Source organism: Anopheles funestus, chromosome 3RL (assembly GCF_943734845.2).
Source record: "Anopheles funestus chromosome 3RL, idAnoFuneDA-416_04, whole genome shotgun sequence".
NCBI classification, from domain to species: Eukaryota; Metazoa; Arthropoda; class Insecta; order Diptera; family Culicidae; genus Anopheles; species Anopheles funestus.
The window spans coordinates 79,624,931-79,638,321 of NC_064599.1; the positions used below are offsets into that span (position 1 = coordinate 79,624,931).

Consider the following 13,391-nt stretch of genomic DNA (forward strand, 5'->3'; position numbering starts at 1 on the left):
CCGTACCGAGTCCCTTTTGTGTTGGAGCCTTTTCGGTGTTTCGCACTCTCCAAAAACCGATAAAAAAAACGGTACCACATCGCTTTTTCCCATTTTCCTAACCTTGTGTAAGCTCACCATCGGTATCGGCGACTGACAAAAGGAATCGGTAATTCTTTTTCCGAAATCGTAATTCGTGTTGTTCTTTCAAGATCTGATGCTCGGTTCGGTTTTGGTGCTTTTCCATATTTTTTTTTTATTGTTTGGAGAGCAGCATAGTTGCTCTTTTCCGTGTGCGGAGCGATTTCCTTCCGTCGGTAGCTGCTGTTGAAGTTTCGCTACCGAATAGTTTTCTTTTGTAAGCCAGGCACAGCTTTTATCGTGCCGGAGGGTAGACATTACATTGTGTTAATAATATTGAGATTGGAGTGCCGTGTGTTGCATTGGAGTGGAAAGTCTTTGTGAGTGTTTAGGGGTGCGCTTTGTGCAAACAGAGAAGAGAAGTTCGATAAATCTGCTTTCACGTAGTTTGGCGTTCGGCGCTGGTGGCAATATTTATTGATGGAGTTTTGGCGCGATTCCGGGATTATATTATAATTTCGTTAATTGCATGACACCAACACCAACCGTGGTTTATTGGCTTGTTTTAGTGTGCCAGAGTAAAATTTGTTTATTGTTTGTTTTGGTTTTTGCGAACAAGTTTGAGGTAGTTGCTTTTTTCCTTAGTAACTTAATGTTTGTACTTAGGAATATCTTGTACAGCAATATTGAAAGAAATATCTGACGCGACAGATGAAGTTCCAAAATCGAAATCTTCAAACCAAGGCTATTGAGCATACTATCTGCTACGAAAAATTATGTATACTTCAAGAATCTTTTGCAATTTTCCAACATTTCTGTTAAGATTCATGAAAAGCTTTAAACAACTCCAATTTTCTCGAAATGTTGCCTAATGCTAATATCCCAGAGTGTAAACTATCCTAAGAGCTCATTAGTGATAATCAACAAAGAAGCTGATCTTGAAATAAAAACCATATCAGAATAAAAAATATTCGTAATGAGAGAAAGAATAGAAAAAATATTCATTTACATCTAAAATATCTTTCTTGGAACTCATTCCAACGGCTCATACTGCCTCCACAAAACTAGTATAAGGCAATGTAATGACTTGAGCAAATCTTCACAAAAACAACCCACTGAATGTGCCCCAAAACTTTCACTTTGTCAGACGCAATTAGAAGTTGGTGTTTCTGTCAAAGATCGGAAAGTTTTACAAAGCTCATTGTCGGTTAGGTTGCGAAAATGGAAAACCCCGTCCCGTTCGTCATCGCCGTCACAAAACCTGCACCCGCATCCGGAAATGAGTCTGGTCTGCTCGGAGAAAAATGACACTTCTCTTACGTTCGCGCCCCCCCAAGTTTGGTAGTAAGGCGCGTTCCTTTAAAACATACTGTCACACTGCTCTCATTCCCAGTTCCGTCTTCTAATATAATTGTCTCCAAGAGTGTCGCAGTAGAAAAGCAAAAAGCAGAAAGCACTTGGTATCCCCTTGTTGCGCGAAAACTGCAGCCACAGGATCATTACTCTTCATTTTACATTCTTGGAAACATCGTTCTGGGGGAGTTCGTCGCCGTCTGAGCTGAGGCGTTTTCGGATCGTTGGATGGCCCTTTGTCCCCATATTTTGACCTGCTTCTTCACCCGATCCTCATTCTGTTGTGCTTGAAAAACTCATTAATTCACCTTGACCACGAAATGGGTGAGGAAAACGCATCTCCCAGCTCAGGAGGAAGGTTTTCTTACCACGAAGGTAGCGATTTTCACTTCATCTTCTGAACGATGGTAACTCACGCAGGAGCACTGTGTCGGATGAAAGCTTTCGTTTCGCGACATTTTTGCCCCAAAAGAACACAAGTCGTTGGGAGCGTCAAAATGGGAAAATGTGATTTGTTAATTCATCAAAATGTCACACGCCGGCCTCAGCTGAAGGTGGGTGGATTTGTGATTCGTTGGGATGGACTAATCACCGCCTTCGGTAGTGGAAAACGTTCTTTCTGTTGGAAAGTCGTCTTGTAGGACGTCCATGACGAATTCTACGGCATCCAAATTATGGCAAGAGTAAGGAGCACATTTGAAATCCCATTTAGTTCCTTCAAAAGGTAATGCTCACTAGATTTCCCTCTAACTCCTGGGTCTTACTGTGATGCATACCGTGATTAATCTTTAACTCAATGTTAGCGAAAAAAAAAGAAAATGCGCTGACTCTATTGAAAATGATGTGAATTTAAAGACTCTTTTCATGTTGGAATATTAATTTTCTTTTTCCTGTTTCGTCTTTTCCACTGCTGACTAAAGGAAAAGGAAAGGTTAAGTTCTACCTCCCAGAGCGAACCGATCTGAACTCGTTACCGGATATTGTAACGTTCGAATGAATATGATTTTCGATAACTGATGTGAACCGATTTGGAAAGCACTTTTCCGCTTTTTCCATCGAAACGGAGCACATAGCGCACCGCTTTACAAAAAGCCCCGGCTGAATGCAATCAACTGCACTTGCATTTACCACTCGGTTGCATACACTCGGTTCGAATTCCATCTCCTTGCGGGTTTTCCCGACATGTGAAAGGGCACGGATTTTTGCTACATTTCCCCCCCCCCCCCCCCCCCCCCCCGTTTTTTTCCTTGATCCCGGTAGATGGTACTCCCGAATGTGGTAAAGGTTTATCACATATTCAATGATGTTTCTACCATCTCTATCCCTCCAATCGATGCCGCGCGATGGGAAAACCATCGAGTAGGAAATATTAAGTCACCCGAACTTCCTTTTTCGCGGTGTTCCGCAGGGCTGTAGCACGCTCGTCTTATGTCATGTGGGTCGATCGATTGGGTGGTAAGATGAAAGCGTTACTTTGAAGCGTTACGCTGGTATGGTAAGAAGCTTCCACTTGGGATGCTCATCAAAAAGAAGGAGATAATGTTTGATCGGCAATGATGGTGAAGCTTCTGCATCATGCATGTATTCAAATTATTACAGTCTCATGAGGTTGAAGGTGTCGAAGGTCGTTAGGTGTCAAGCACACGTAAAATGTGCTATGAAGGAGTGGAAAAGTAACTTCAGGCTTGAGTCAATTGAATCTCATCAGAAGAAGAAGAGTGTTTTTTTTTGGAGATGATCTTTATTCTCCTATCAGCTAGAAAAAAGGAGCATTACTCGTTATGAGTAAGCATTTGAGAGCATTTAAAAAGTTCGAATGGGATTTAATACCCGTTTTTCTCGAATCTCTTAGGATTTATGAATCTTCAGAACAGAGATTCAGAGTCATTCACTCCGTTCAAAGATTTATTTCGATTCATTAATTTGAATCAGATTCAAAGATTACAACTAATCATTATTATGAAATGTTTTTTTTTATTTTTTAAAGCAATACACCGCTTATGAAAAAATACTTAAATGACTTCCCCAAGCGACCACAACTACAGGTGCTGTAATTATATCGGCCGCCACACAAAAGCAACCATATATGCATCACCATGGTCTGGTTTCCATGCATCCAAAAGCGAATGTATCAATCTTTCCCTTCGATCGAACCCAAAGGCAGACAATGTGAAGCTCCACAAAAGATACAAAACGGCATCGAAATGTATTTCGTATCAACGTGTACTTTTGTATTGCTGTTGTACTCTCTTCTTTTCATATTTGTACGCAATCATTTCGTTATGAAAACTCCCAATGCTTGCGCTATTGATCGGCGAAAGAAGAAAAGAATAAAAGGATTCTTTTTCCGCATCTCGGTACAATGATTAGCAACGTTTCGTAACAAAGTTCACTTCTGAAAATATTACATGTTTTGGAATTTTTAGCCCTTTCCTGCGCTCTGAATGCATTTGATTACGCTGTTCTACCGCAATATGGCGACCAATTGATGCTGGAATTATGTTGTCAGCGTTGGGATACAGAATCAATTCTTTTCTTCGATCGGATTCGAAAGTAACGATAAAAAGTTATTTGTCAAATTTGTTTACAGTAGGAGCTCGATTAGTAATACGTTATTTATTTTTGTAAGTTTTGTTTTTTAGTTCCCTTTTTTACTTAACTGAATTAACAGTTTTCCCCCATTTTCTTTGTGTTTATACTTTATTATAGAAGTTTCGTTGAAGGATTTAAAACTTTTATAATAATAATATTCTTTTCATCAATTTTTTACAATTATTTACAAAAAAATCCCCATCAATTACTGTTTTGCGAAAACCCCGCTGCACTCCTTTCGGCATGCAAATAATGAATCCTTCATCACACATCAAACGACCGGTGGATCATTTTAATATTTCATCCGAACCATTCCACTCACCGGGCGCAATGCGAAACGGCGGGCTATTATTGATCCCGTAAACCGCAGGGATGCACAGAGCACACGCAGCAAAAAGGGGAGAGAAAATAAAAACGGCAAACCTCGCGCTCTTGCTTTCGATCTTGCGTACCAATCATACTACCGCGATGCAGTAGCCTATCGAACGCCCACCGGGATATTTCTTCCCGTCCCTTCCCTCCAATGGATGCTTCATGCACCGGCCCCCAAACCATGGCAAAGAGAAACAGAATTGATTACAGCATAATCTGCGCGGTGCGGTGGCAAAGACGAAATCAAAGAAATTTAGCTCATGAACCCATCATGAAAAGGTGAAAACGGGGATGGAACCGACCGGTGCCGGGTGGTATGTAAATATTAATAACAAAAATGATAAAAGCGAATACAAGCCATTATTTCTTTACCCGGCAGCAGCAGGAGTCGGTCCGACTCGATGCTCCCGGAATACGAAGACAAACGCGTTCCAGCCACGAAATCGCGGTCACCTCTCTGTTGTTCTTCTCTGTCTTGTGCCTGTTGTGGTTGCTGCTGCCTTTCCGCCCTTCATGCATTCTTTAAGTCGATCCACACGGGAAGACACACCAGAACGTCACGGAAGCAAACGAAGCGAATCATCGACAATAATCCTCCAAACCTGATATTTCTTTTTTTTGCGAGAAGCTACGGCTCTGTGCTCGTATTGATGGTATTAATAAATTTAGAATATATTAATGTCATATCGATTAGATGAGGCTTTGCGATGGAAGAGTTTACGCAGGCGGAGGATGAGAACAATGGGGTTGAGGAGATACAAATCCTTCAGGAACTGGTCTAGGTCAAATGTTGGATGGATTTGTCAGTCTAGCTTTCAGTCAACTTCGTTAATTCTCTACAACGAATGGAATTTTTATATTTTACTCTAATTTATACTTTTACTCTGAAAAAGATTCTCGTTAATATATTGTTTTTAACTACTCTTATTTAACTACTCTTTTATTTTAATGTGTTTCAGTTTACTTTTTTCTTTTATCTACTTTTATATTGTTAAATCATCTCTGTGTAAGTTGTTAAATAATACTACTCAGCATAATTATTTACTTTATTTTAATTAAGTTTTCTTACCATTTTATCTGTTCTCAATAATTTTGCATATTTTCGTTTAACTGATGTTTTGTTAAATAATTCTACTCAGCATAGTTCTTTACTTAATTTTAATTAAATTTTCTTACCATTTTATCTGTTCTCAATAATATTGCATTTTTTCGTTTAACTGATGTTTTCCTCATTGTTTTAGCAAAAAAAAAACAATAGGTTTATTTACCGGACCATAGTTTAGCTTCGCATGAAAAAACCCTTAATCCTTCGATACGATTCTGGCATAAAGTTGCAAAACAACACATTGTCCTGGAAGGAGCAGGATTAATGCTAAAAATAAATAAAATCGAACGAAAAAACGCAAAGAAACACTACACGGACGCGCGTTGCGTGATCGCTGTGAACGTTTCAGCTTCATTCGATTCGTAATATTTCTTTTCAATAAATATTAAATTAATCCCATCCAAACTACCGGTTTTTTTGCCCATTAAGCGCGGTATTGCCAGAGCCAAAGCTTTACTTTTTAATATGCCTTCGGACGGGGTTGGTTCGAATGAGTTTGTCGTCGCTGTGGTCGCGTTTGGCTAGATCTGAACATGCTGAAGCAGAGAATTGGAGAGAATGCTCATACAGCCGCTTCTTCTTAACCCACCCAAAAACCCATCCTTTCCACCTACCAATACTTGGATGATGGTCCAGCACACCATCCTAGCTTATGTTTGGCTTTTTCTTCTATTAAAACTGTCTATCGGTTGAATGTTTTATTACCGCAGCAAAATGCTCTGTCCAACGCGAAACAGTTAGCGTGCCGCGAACAACCTTTTGCGCATTGATTCATCGATGAAAGGCGCCACAAAAATTGTTTGGCCAATCGTCGGCAAGGGTGTGGGGTTTGCAAGGCAGATGGTTTTAATGTCGTTCGATGATTTAGTTTTACGGGTGATATAAACCATCCCCCTTAGGAAAACATACACGCATACATACGCATACATTTAGCAAGAAAAGAAAGGGGTAGCAACAGATTATGGACGGATTTCCACTGTGGCTAATTTGATTTCCTTCCCGCTCACCAGCTCACCTTGCCGTTGGTCGTTCGCCTCCTGAAGTGGAGACAATCGTAACGGAGGAACTTTTATTTCCAAATTCCATAACATTGTTACACATTTCGACGGACAGTCCCGCTGGGGCCCGTCTACACCATCGGTGGCTGTTCGACTTGTTCGAAGTTCAAGGGTGCGGCTTATTTGGTTATATGGTACGAAATCTTTGCATACAGCGTCGCGTTTATGACGGATGCGAATCGTTTGTCTGCGTGTGATGGGATGCGTGCGAGAAAACTTTTGGTTCAAAAGCTCGCCTAATACCTCGAGGGGGCAGTATCCTGTTGGCTAATTATGATGTTTATTTTTAAGCTGCCTTTTGTTGAGGTGGTATTCGCGAATGAACACTAAACGAGGTAGTCGATCGAATGCGGGTCATGGTCAGAGGGTGGAAAAAATGTGTCTTTTTTTTAAGGTAAACTGGTTATTGTTAAATGATACAAAAATTAAACAACTTAAATTAGATATGCGGCGGTCTGAATGTGATTAACAGCACCAATTCCACACGGCAGGACAGGGTTCAAATCCCATCCGGACCGTCCTCCCGTAGCAAGGACTGATTATCCTGCTACGTGTAAAAAATAAGTCTAGTAAGCTAGAAATGGCCGGCGTGACCTGTAAGGTCGTTAAGCCAAGAAGAAGAAGAAGAAGCCAGAAATGCCCAGCGTAATCTTTTTGGTCCTTAACCCAAGAAGCAACTAAAGTTAACAAAAAAAATCTACTTATGTTATTTGACTTCTTGCGTCATAAAAAAAATAAAAAATTTCGGTATTTATTCACAACTTATCAAAGTTAATGCTACAGTAAATTGATTTCACTTTCGATATCTAAATTTATTTCACTTCATATTGCTTTATCCACGTTTGTTTCTTATTTAACTTTACCGATCATGTTTTCTCCTCCCCTCCTCCCCAACGGTGAGGGGCTTTTTTGGGGGGCGGTGAGAAAACCAAAGTGCACCAGAGTGGCCCGGGGGGGAGGTTTGCAACATACTGAGGAGAGTGTATTTCGAGTTTTGGTTTGGATTTCGGTTCCCTAGTTTTCACTCGTTCTATTTGATGACAGGGGTTTAGTCGTGCGTGTGGTTTTTTGTTTATACCACTTTCGCGTTTTTTTTTTTGTATTTTGTCTCGCCATTTCCATCATTCTCAAAAGCTACGAAAATATGTTGCTTTGAGTGCAAAACCAAAATGAACAAAATGAGCTTTTTTCTACCATTTTTTGTTGTCTTAAAGAGAGAGATTTTACTCCTTTTAACTCTACTTTTTTTATCAATTACATCAAGAAACACCACTTTTCCTGAAGCCTGTCACAACAATGCAATTTTATACAGGGGGAGAAAAGTTGTTTTCTAAATACTTTACTTCATCTTTCGACACTGTTCCAATTTTCGAGCACCTTCGAGCAGTTCGATTTGCATAAACTTTGTGTCTTTTATTCGATACCTACATATGTTTGTTATGTGGTATCGATCGTTTCACATTTGAACCAAAAATTAAAACCCTTTATAGTTTTCTTCTCTTTTGAATTTCTGTTTCACCAAATCCAATTTGCCAATACGATTTTTTTCGTATCGCATTTTGCATTTTACTTGTATTTTTAATTATTGCAAATTAATTCTCTCTCAATGTTTGTTTATGTTTTTCTCTTCATGTCAAAATGTATGTTATCTATGTTTTTTTGCATTTCTCTGATTACACTGAACATCTCTTTCGAATTGTTTCTAAATTAAATTATTATTTCATTTTCCATCATAGTTTACCTTTGTTTTGAATGCCGTTTGGTGTGTTTATTTCTATGTAGTGTTACTTATATCTTGTTGCTCTCATTTTCTCTCCCGTTTATCGTTTCACGTTTTTGCAAAATTCATTCTTGTATTCTCTTTTATTTCCATACCGCTGTCATTTCCTTTCAATCGCTTAATTTGCGATTCAATGTATATTTCTTCTTCCTTTAGGGACAGACTTACGTTACGTTCCTTTTACTATAAGGTGAGTGGCATCGCATACATATGTAGTAAAAAGATACGTTTGCACACTGCACCTCATCTCATCTTCGGTGGGAGACAAAAATTCACTCGAAATGAAAAGAGAACGTGTCATCCTTGCTCAACGTCAGCGAACGGATTCGGATGAGCAAAACATGGTTGGAAAATTATTTAGCAGATCGTTTGGCAGGCGCCAGGTAGCTGCACAGGTGCTAGAAAAGTTGGGTTTCAGAGTTTCAGAGGGAAAAAACAGAACATATTAAACCCAAAGCCTTTCAATATAGAGGAAGCGATCAATGTTTTTTTTCTTCTTTTCTACTATCATATTTACACATATCTGAAGCAGGATCAATTGTAGGATTGCTTTCGCTTTGCAAAGAAAATGTTTTAACCTTTCACGACTACTTGTTTTTGTTTTCTCTACTGCTACTGTTGCTACTACTGTTTTAGTACTAACGCGAGACGATCATATTGTGGTATTTCTCTATCCCATTTTCACAAACATTCCACGCACTGTATCACATGTGAAAAGATTTTCTCTCATCTTTGCATTTCCATTCGCTCTATTAGTTCTTTCTTTGCCACTTTTCTGTTTGCATTTTGCAATGCTAGGATGTTTGTTGTTTAAAAAAAATTACAACATAGTCTTAGCAGAAAAAAAATTATAATACAAAAAGATCCCCATAAAAATGCGTAAGTAAAGTAAAAAAAAAGTTTAAGAAGACGTTTGAGAATAATAAAAAAGCAAATATAATGTACAAAAAATAATAAAAATAATAAATAATGAAAAAATGCAAATAAAATAAACAATCAATTGTTAAGAGAAGAAAAATAAAGAGGAAATAGTGTTAAGTAAAGATGAAATGGTAAAATCAGAAGTAGACAATTCGAAAATAAAATAAAAAAAATTGTTTCCATTACCATTTGGTCAGCATTTTTCTCATCCAAATCTTCACCCATACCACCATGCACATCCACGGACCTTCCCTCGCATGCTATTCGACCGGCACAACGCTCAGGTTAATGTTTTACATGTGACTCTATAAAGTTGTGCAATTTCTTTTTATTGATTGTCTCTCGCGAGTTTGCTAGCTGACCGAAGGATAATGGACCATCTTTGAGAGAAAGATTAAAGGTGACTCACCAAGCGAACTAAAACTAGGGTGAATGCACGTTGGTAAAAGAGAGAAAATGAAAGATTTGTAAAGGATAAGTCCAATAAACGCCTTACTATGAGGTAAAAGGGACATATGAAGAGTCACTTGCTTATCTACGTTTCACCCACCGACAAGAAAATAAGCTCCAACCGTAACAGCTGCTTAGAAGTATTGTAATGCAAAAATCAAACAGATTAATGTCGAAACCTAACGAAAGCCACTTCGTTCGTTCCGTTGGATGGAAGAGGACGGCTTTCGCTTTTTTTTGTTCTTGTTGTAACATTATTTTACATACGCGTTCGGTTTACCTTCACCATCAGATAGACACACAGGTAGAGACAGATAGTAGGAGAGTAAGAGGAAGATATAGGTCAGGTAGTTGTGGTAGTTAGGTGTCATTTACCTTCTCACGACAGCTCACAATTCCGCATACAAACTACAAACGGTCCACAGGATTTTTTTAAAAACACTTGCTCCACAGTGGGCACAACTTCATTCACAACAGACACGATTGCAAAACATGGACTCTCGCATTCCCCCGGATAGTAGTGTGTAACAGATGAACATAAAAAATAGGGGTGGCTCTTTTGCTTTCAATCTCTCAATGAGGTTTAGCGAATACATCAAACTATTTTGATGATCAGAACGCTGTTCCAATACACGCGCGAAACACAGTTTCGAAACAGTGACAAATACGTATTTCTTTCACACTATTCGGTATTATTCTGGCTTTTTTTTAATGATTTTTTTTCAACCTAACGCAGCACTCACAGAGACACCGATACTATTGTTATTCACAGTTGTGGTTGTAGTGTTCTTTTCCTATGTTTCACTTTTCTTAACTTAACGGCATTATGGTTGTTCGGTTTTTTTGGGTTTTCTAAATTACACTACCACGTTGACATCTATAATGTTGCACCATTTGCTACCGAGTGTACAAGAACAATTTTAGATGATTTTGGTTTTTATAGATTTTTTTTTTCGTTTTGTTTTCTCCCATTTGTTTCTTACTTATGTTTGTTTAGTTTTTTTTCTCTATACTTAATTTTTTATGTCACGTTCATCTACAAACATCTTGATTTCTTTGATTTTTTTTTTGGTTGCTTTTCTTTTTTACAAAATGCACTATTTACAAAAACAGATGCCAAAGCTATGGCAAGGCTATATACAGTGCAAAATGCATCGCTGCTGTTTGTTTGTTCTTCTTTCATCAGCTTTTATGTGTTTTGGTTTATGGGTTTTCTTATGTTTTGACACGGATTTGGTTTCTTTTCTGTGTGTTTTTTTTCTTCTTTTGCTTTTTTGTTTTTTGCGTGAAGTTTTAATTTTGTTGCGTTTTTACTTCTTTTCTTACTCGATTTTTTCTTCTTAGCACATTTTCAATAAACGTTTAAGCTTTTCTTGAAAATATTTCTCTCCTTGCAGCATTTTTTACAACATTTATCAACTACTTGAGTTTTGTAGTAAAATAAAACTGAACAAAACACAAAACAGACAATCTTTCCACCTGGTGGAATGCAAGGTAACCCCGGTAATCATTGCTTAGCGGTAAAGTTTTCCGGCACTTGCACCGTAAAACCGATCATTCTTTTCCCCTTCTGCTTCACACACACACTCCGTTTTCTGTATATGTACACACAATGTTCACAATCGTTCATCGAACGCACGTCAAACGAATCTAGGACTCTTTTGGTGAGTTGATGGATCGAAACAGTGGCAAGTTGTTGCAACTTTCCGGTGTGGTCGGACCCGTTTTTACACCGTCGCTATCCGGAACGAGTTGAGCACGATGATGAAGAGCAGAGACGCAATCATGTTCGCTGCGACGGCCAATGGACGGAACGTGGCCGTACCATCGCTCAAACCCATCGACTCCGTAACGGAGCTGCGGGACACTTTACTCCGGGCGGCACCCTCTATCACGTTGTTACTATCGATATCGTCATCGTCATCGTCACCATCGACACCGGTTAGGTCGACGTTTGTCTCCGACTCCGTCACGTAGCGGTTTCGGTTCTGGAAGAACACGTTCGCCACATTCGTGCTTCCGACGAAGCTGCACGAGCGGATCAGCTTGTACGATTTGGTGATGTTCGGTGCGAACCCTTCCAGATTTTCCGTCCCCTGGCGGGTGCAAAGTGAGTGAGGAAAAAAAAAAGAAAAATGGAATTTAAATACAACCTAATGAGAGAAAATACTATTCTTTTTATTTGTAAAACAAAAAAGATGCTTCCGTTTGAGGTGCTTGCTTTATTGCTAATAATTGCAAAACGCAGGTCTGATGCACGAGAAAGGATATCTTCTTGGAAAGCGGTTCATCTCCACAAGCACACCCGAGGAACGTACACGTGGCTAAGGCGCACGGGCGCAATAACTCAACGTCAGGCCCGATAAATTCTGCATGGATTCAGAAGCCGGTGCAACATTCATCGACTGCCAGCTGGGTGCTTATCAATAAAATTTATTTCCAACCCTTCAATCCTACCCACACACACGAAGGAAGGCTAAGCTGGCTTAGTTACCCAACCAGGAAATGCATTTTGCACACACACACACACACACACACACACTCGAACGGTTGTTTCTCCCAAGCAAAACCTCTAATGCATAAAAGGGGCTTTTCTCGGTACAGAACTATGTTGCATTTTCCCGTTCGATCTAGGTTGACCCGTTGGCTTCAAGCGGGAATAACTGTGTTTGTGTGTGGTTTTATATATTGCATTCGATCGGAATGGAATTCATACCAACCGTAAGCAACCGGCAAGGCGTGAAGGAGGAGAAGAAAACCGGAAACCGGTCGAGGCAAGAATGAATAAATTTTGCATGAAGCTGCGTGTACCACACACTGTCCGGTTACCGAAGAAGCTTCCCGGATTTCTGCTCCCGAGCAAGGATACCGTAGCGAAATACGGAAGGATTGTACACGTATATATTTCATTTATTTAAATCAAATTTGTATTCCTTCAGGTTCGGAAGCAGTTGGGGTTTGTGCCGTGCTAGTGTTTGGCTAGTGGCGGACGCTTTAAATACCCGGATACGAAGCCGGAGAAGCGTAGCTGGGTTGGCGTGATGTGTCTTTTTTCCTTCACTCGTTCACCCTTTTAAATGAATGCATTTTCATTTGCCTCGTTCCGTACGTTAATTCCGAAGGATTTTGTTGTTTAATTTGTTTTGATTGAATCGATCGATTTGTTACGAGCTTTTATGCGATTGAGACTTTAGAATGTTTTATCGTGAGGAATAAATGGGTAATCAAACAGGAATTGAATTAAGCTTTTAACTGCTTATGTACGGATAGCTGCATATTAAATGTAATTAAACGTTTTATGATTGAATCATGTTTGAATAGAGCTTCAGAAAGAAATTCAAAAATTAATTGAAGCATGTTGTAGTTAGGAAAAGAATAATTCAAAAATCTTTCCTCCTTCTTGTAATTCTAATACAAACCAAATTTGAGGACTTCATCTCGTCCACAATACTTACCGGCATTGGTTGATTCTTGGCGCTCCAGCACAGAGGTTTAAAGGATCCTCTTCTAGTGACGTACTGAAAGCTTCGGAAATTGTTTCGCCAGTCATACGAAATCAAGCGCGTCTCGAGCGTCATCCCTGACAGCTCCGGTGGTGATGCGATCCGTACCGGATTGGATCCGCTGTGGAGATATTATTGTGTGTAAGAGTTGTTTTATTACTTTCCAAAGTTCTAACTACGTTTCGAATAAGATCCAA

The 13,391-nt window shown here is 39.3% G+C and overlaps 1 protein-coding gene across 7 annotated transcripts in view; it reads right to left on the reverse strand.

The window, feature by feature from the left end:
• Positions 1-13,391, reverse strand: part of LOC125770057 (MOXD1 homolog 2-like) — a 503,823-nt gene that overhangs the window by 240,040 nt on the left and 250,392 nt on the right. For 6 of the 7 annotated variants that reach the window (XR_007419137.1, XR_007419135.1, XR_007419133.1 and 3 more), the window contains exons 11-12: positions 13,147-13,315; positions 10,067-11,787 (exon numbers count right to left, since the gene is read on the reverse strand). Coding sequence is in view for 1 of the 7 variants with exons in the window: in XM_049439251.1 (XP_049295208.1) it covers positions 11,419-11,787; positions 13,147-13,315 (538 nt within the window). In the remaining 6 variants the exon portion in view is untranslated. Of the gene's footprint in view, positions 1-7,327; positions 11,788-13,146; positions 13,316-13,391 lie in introns of those variants that run through there. The other variant, XM_049439251.1, reaches the window with a different exon arrangement.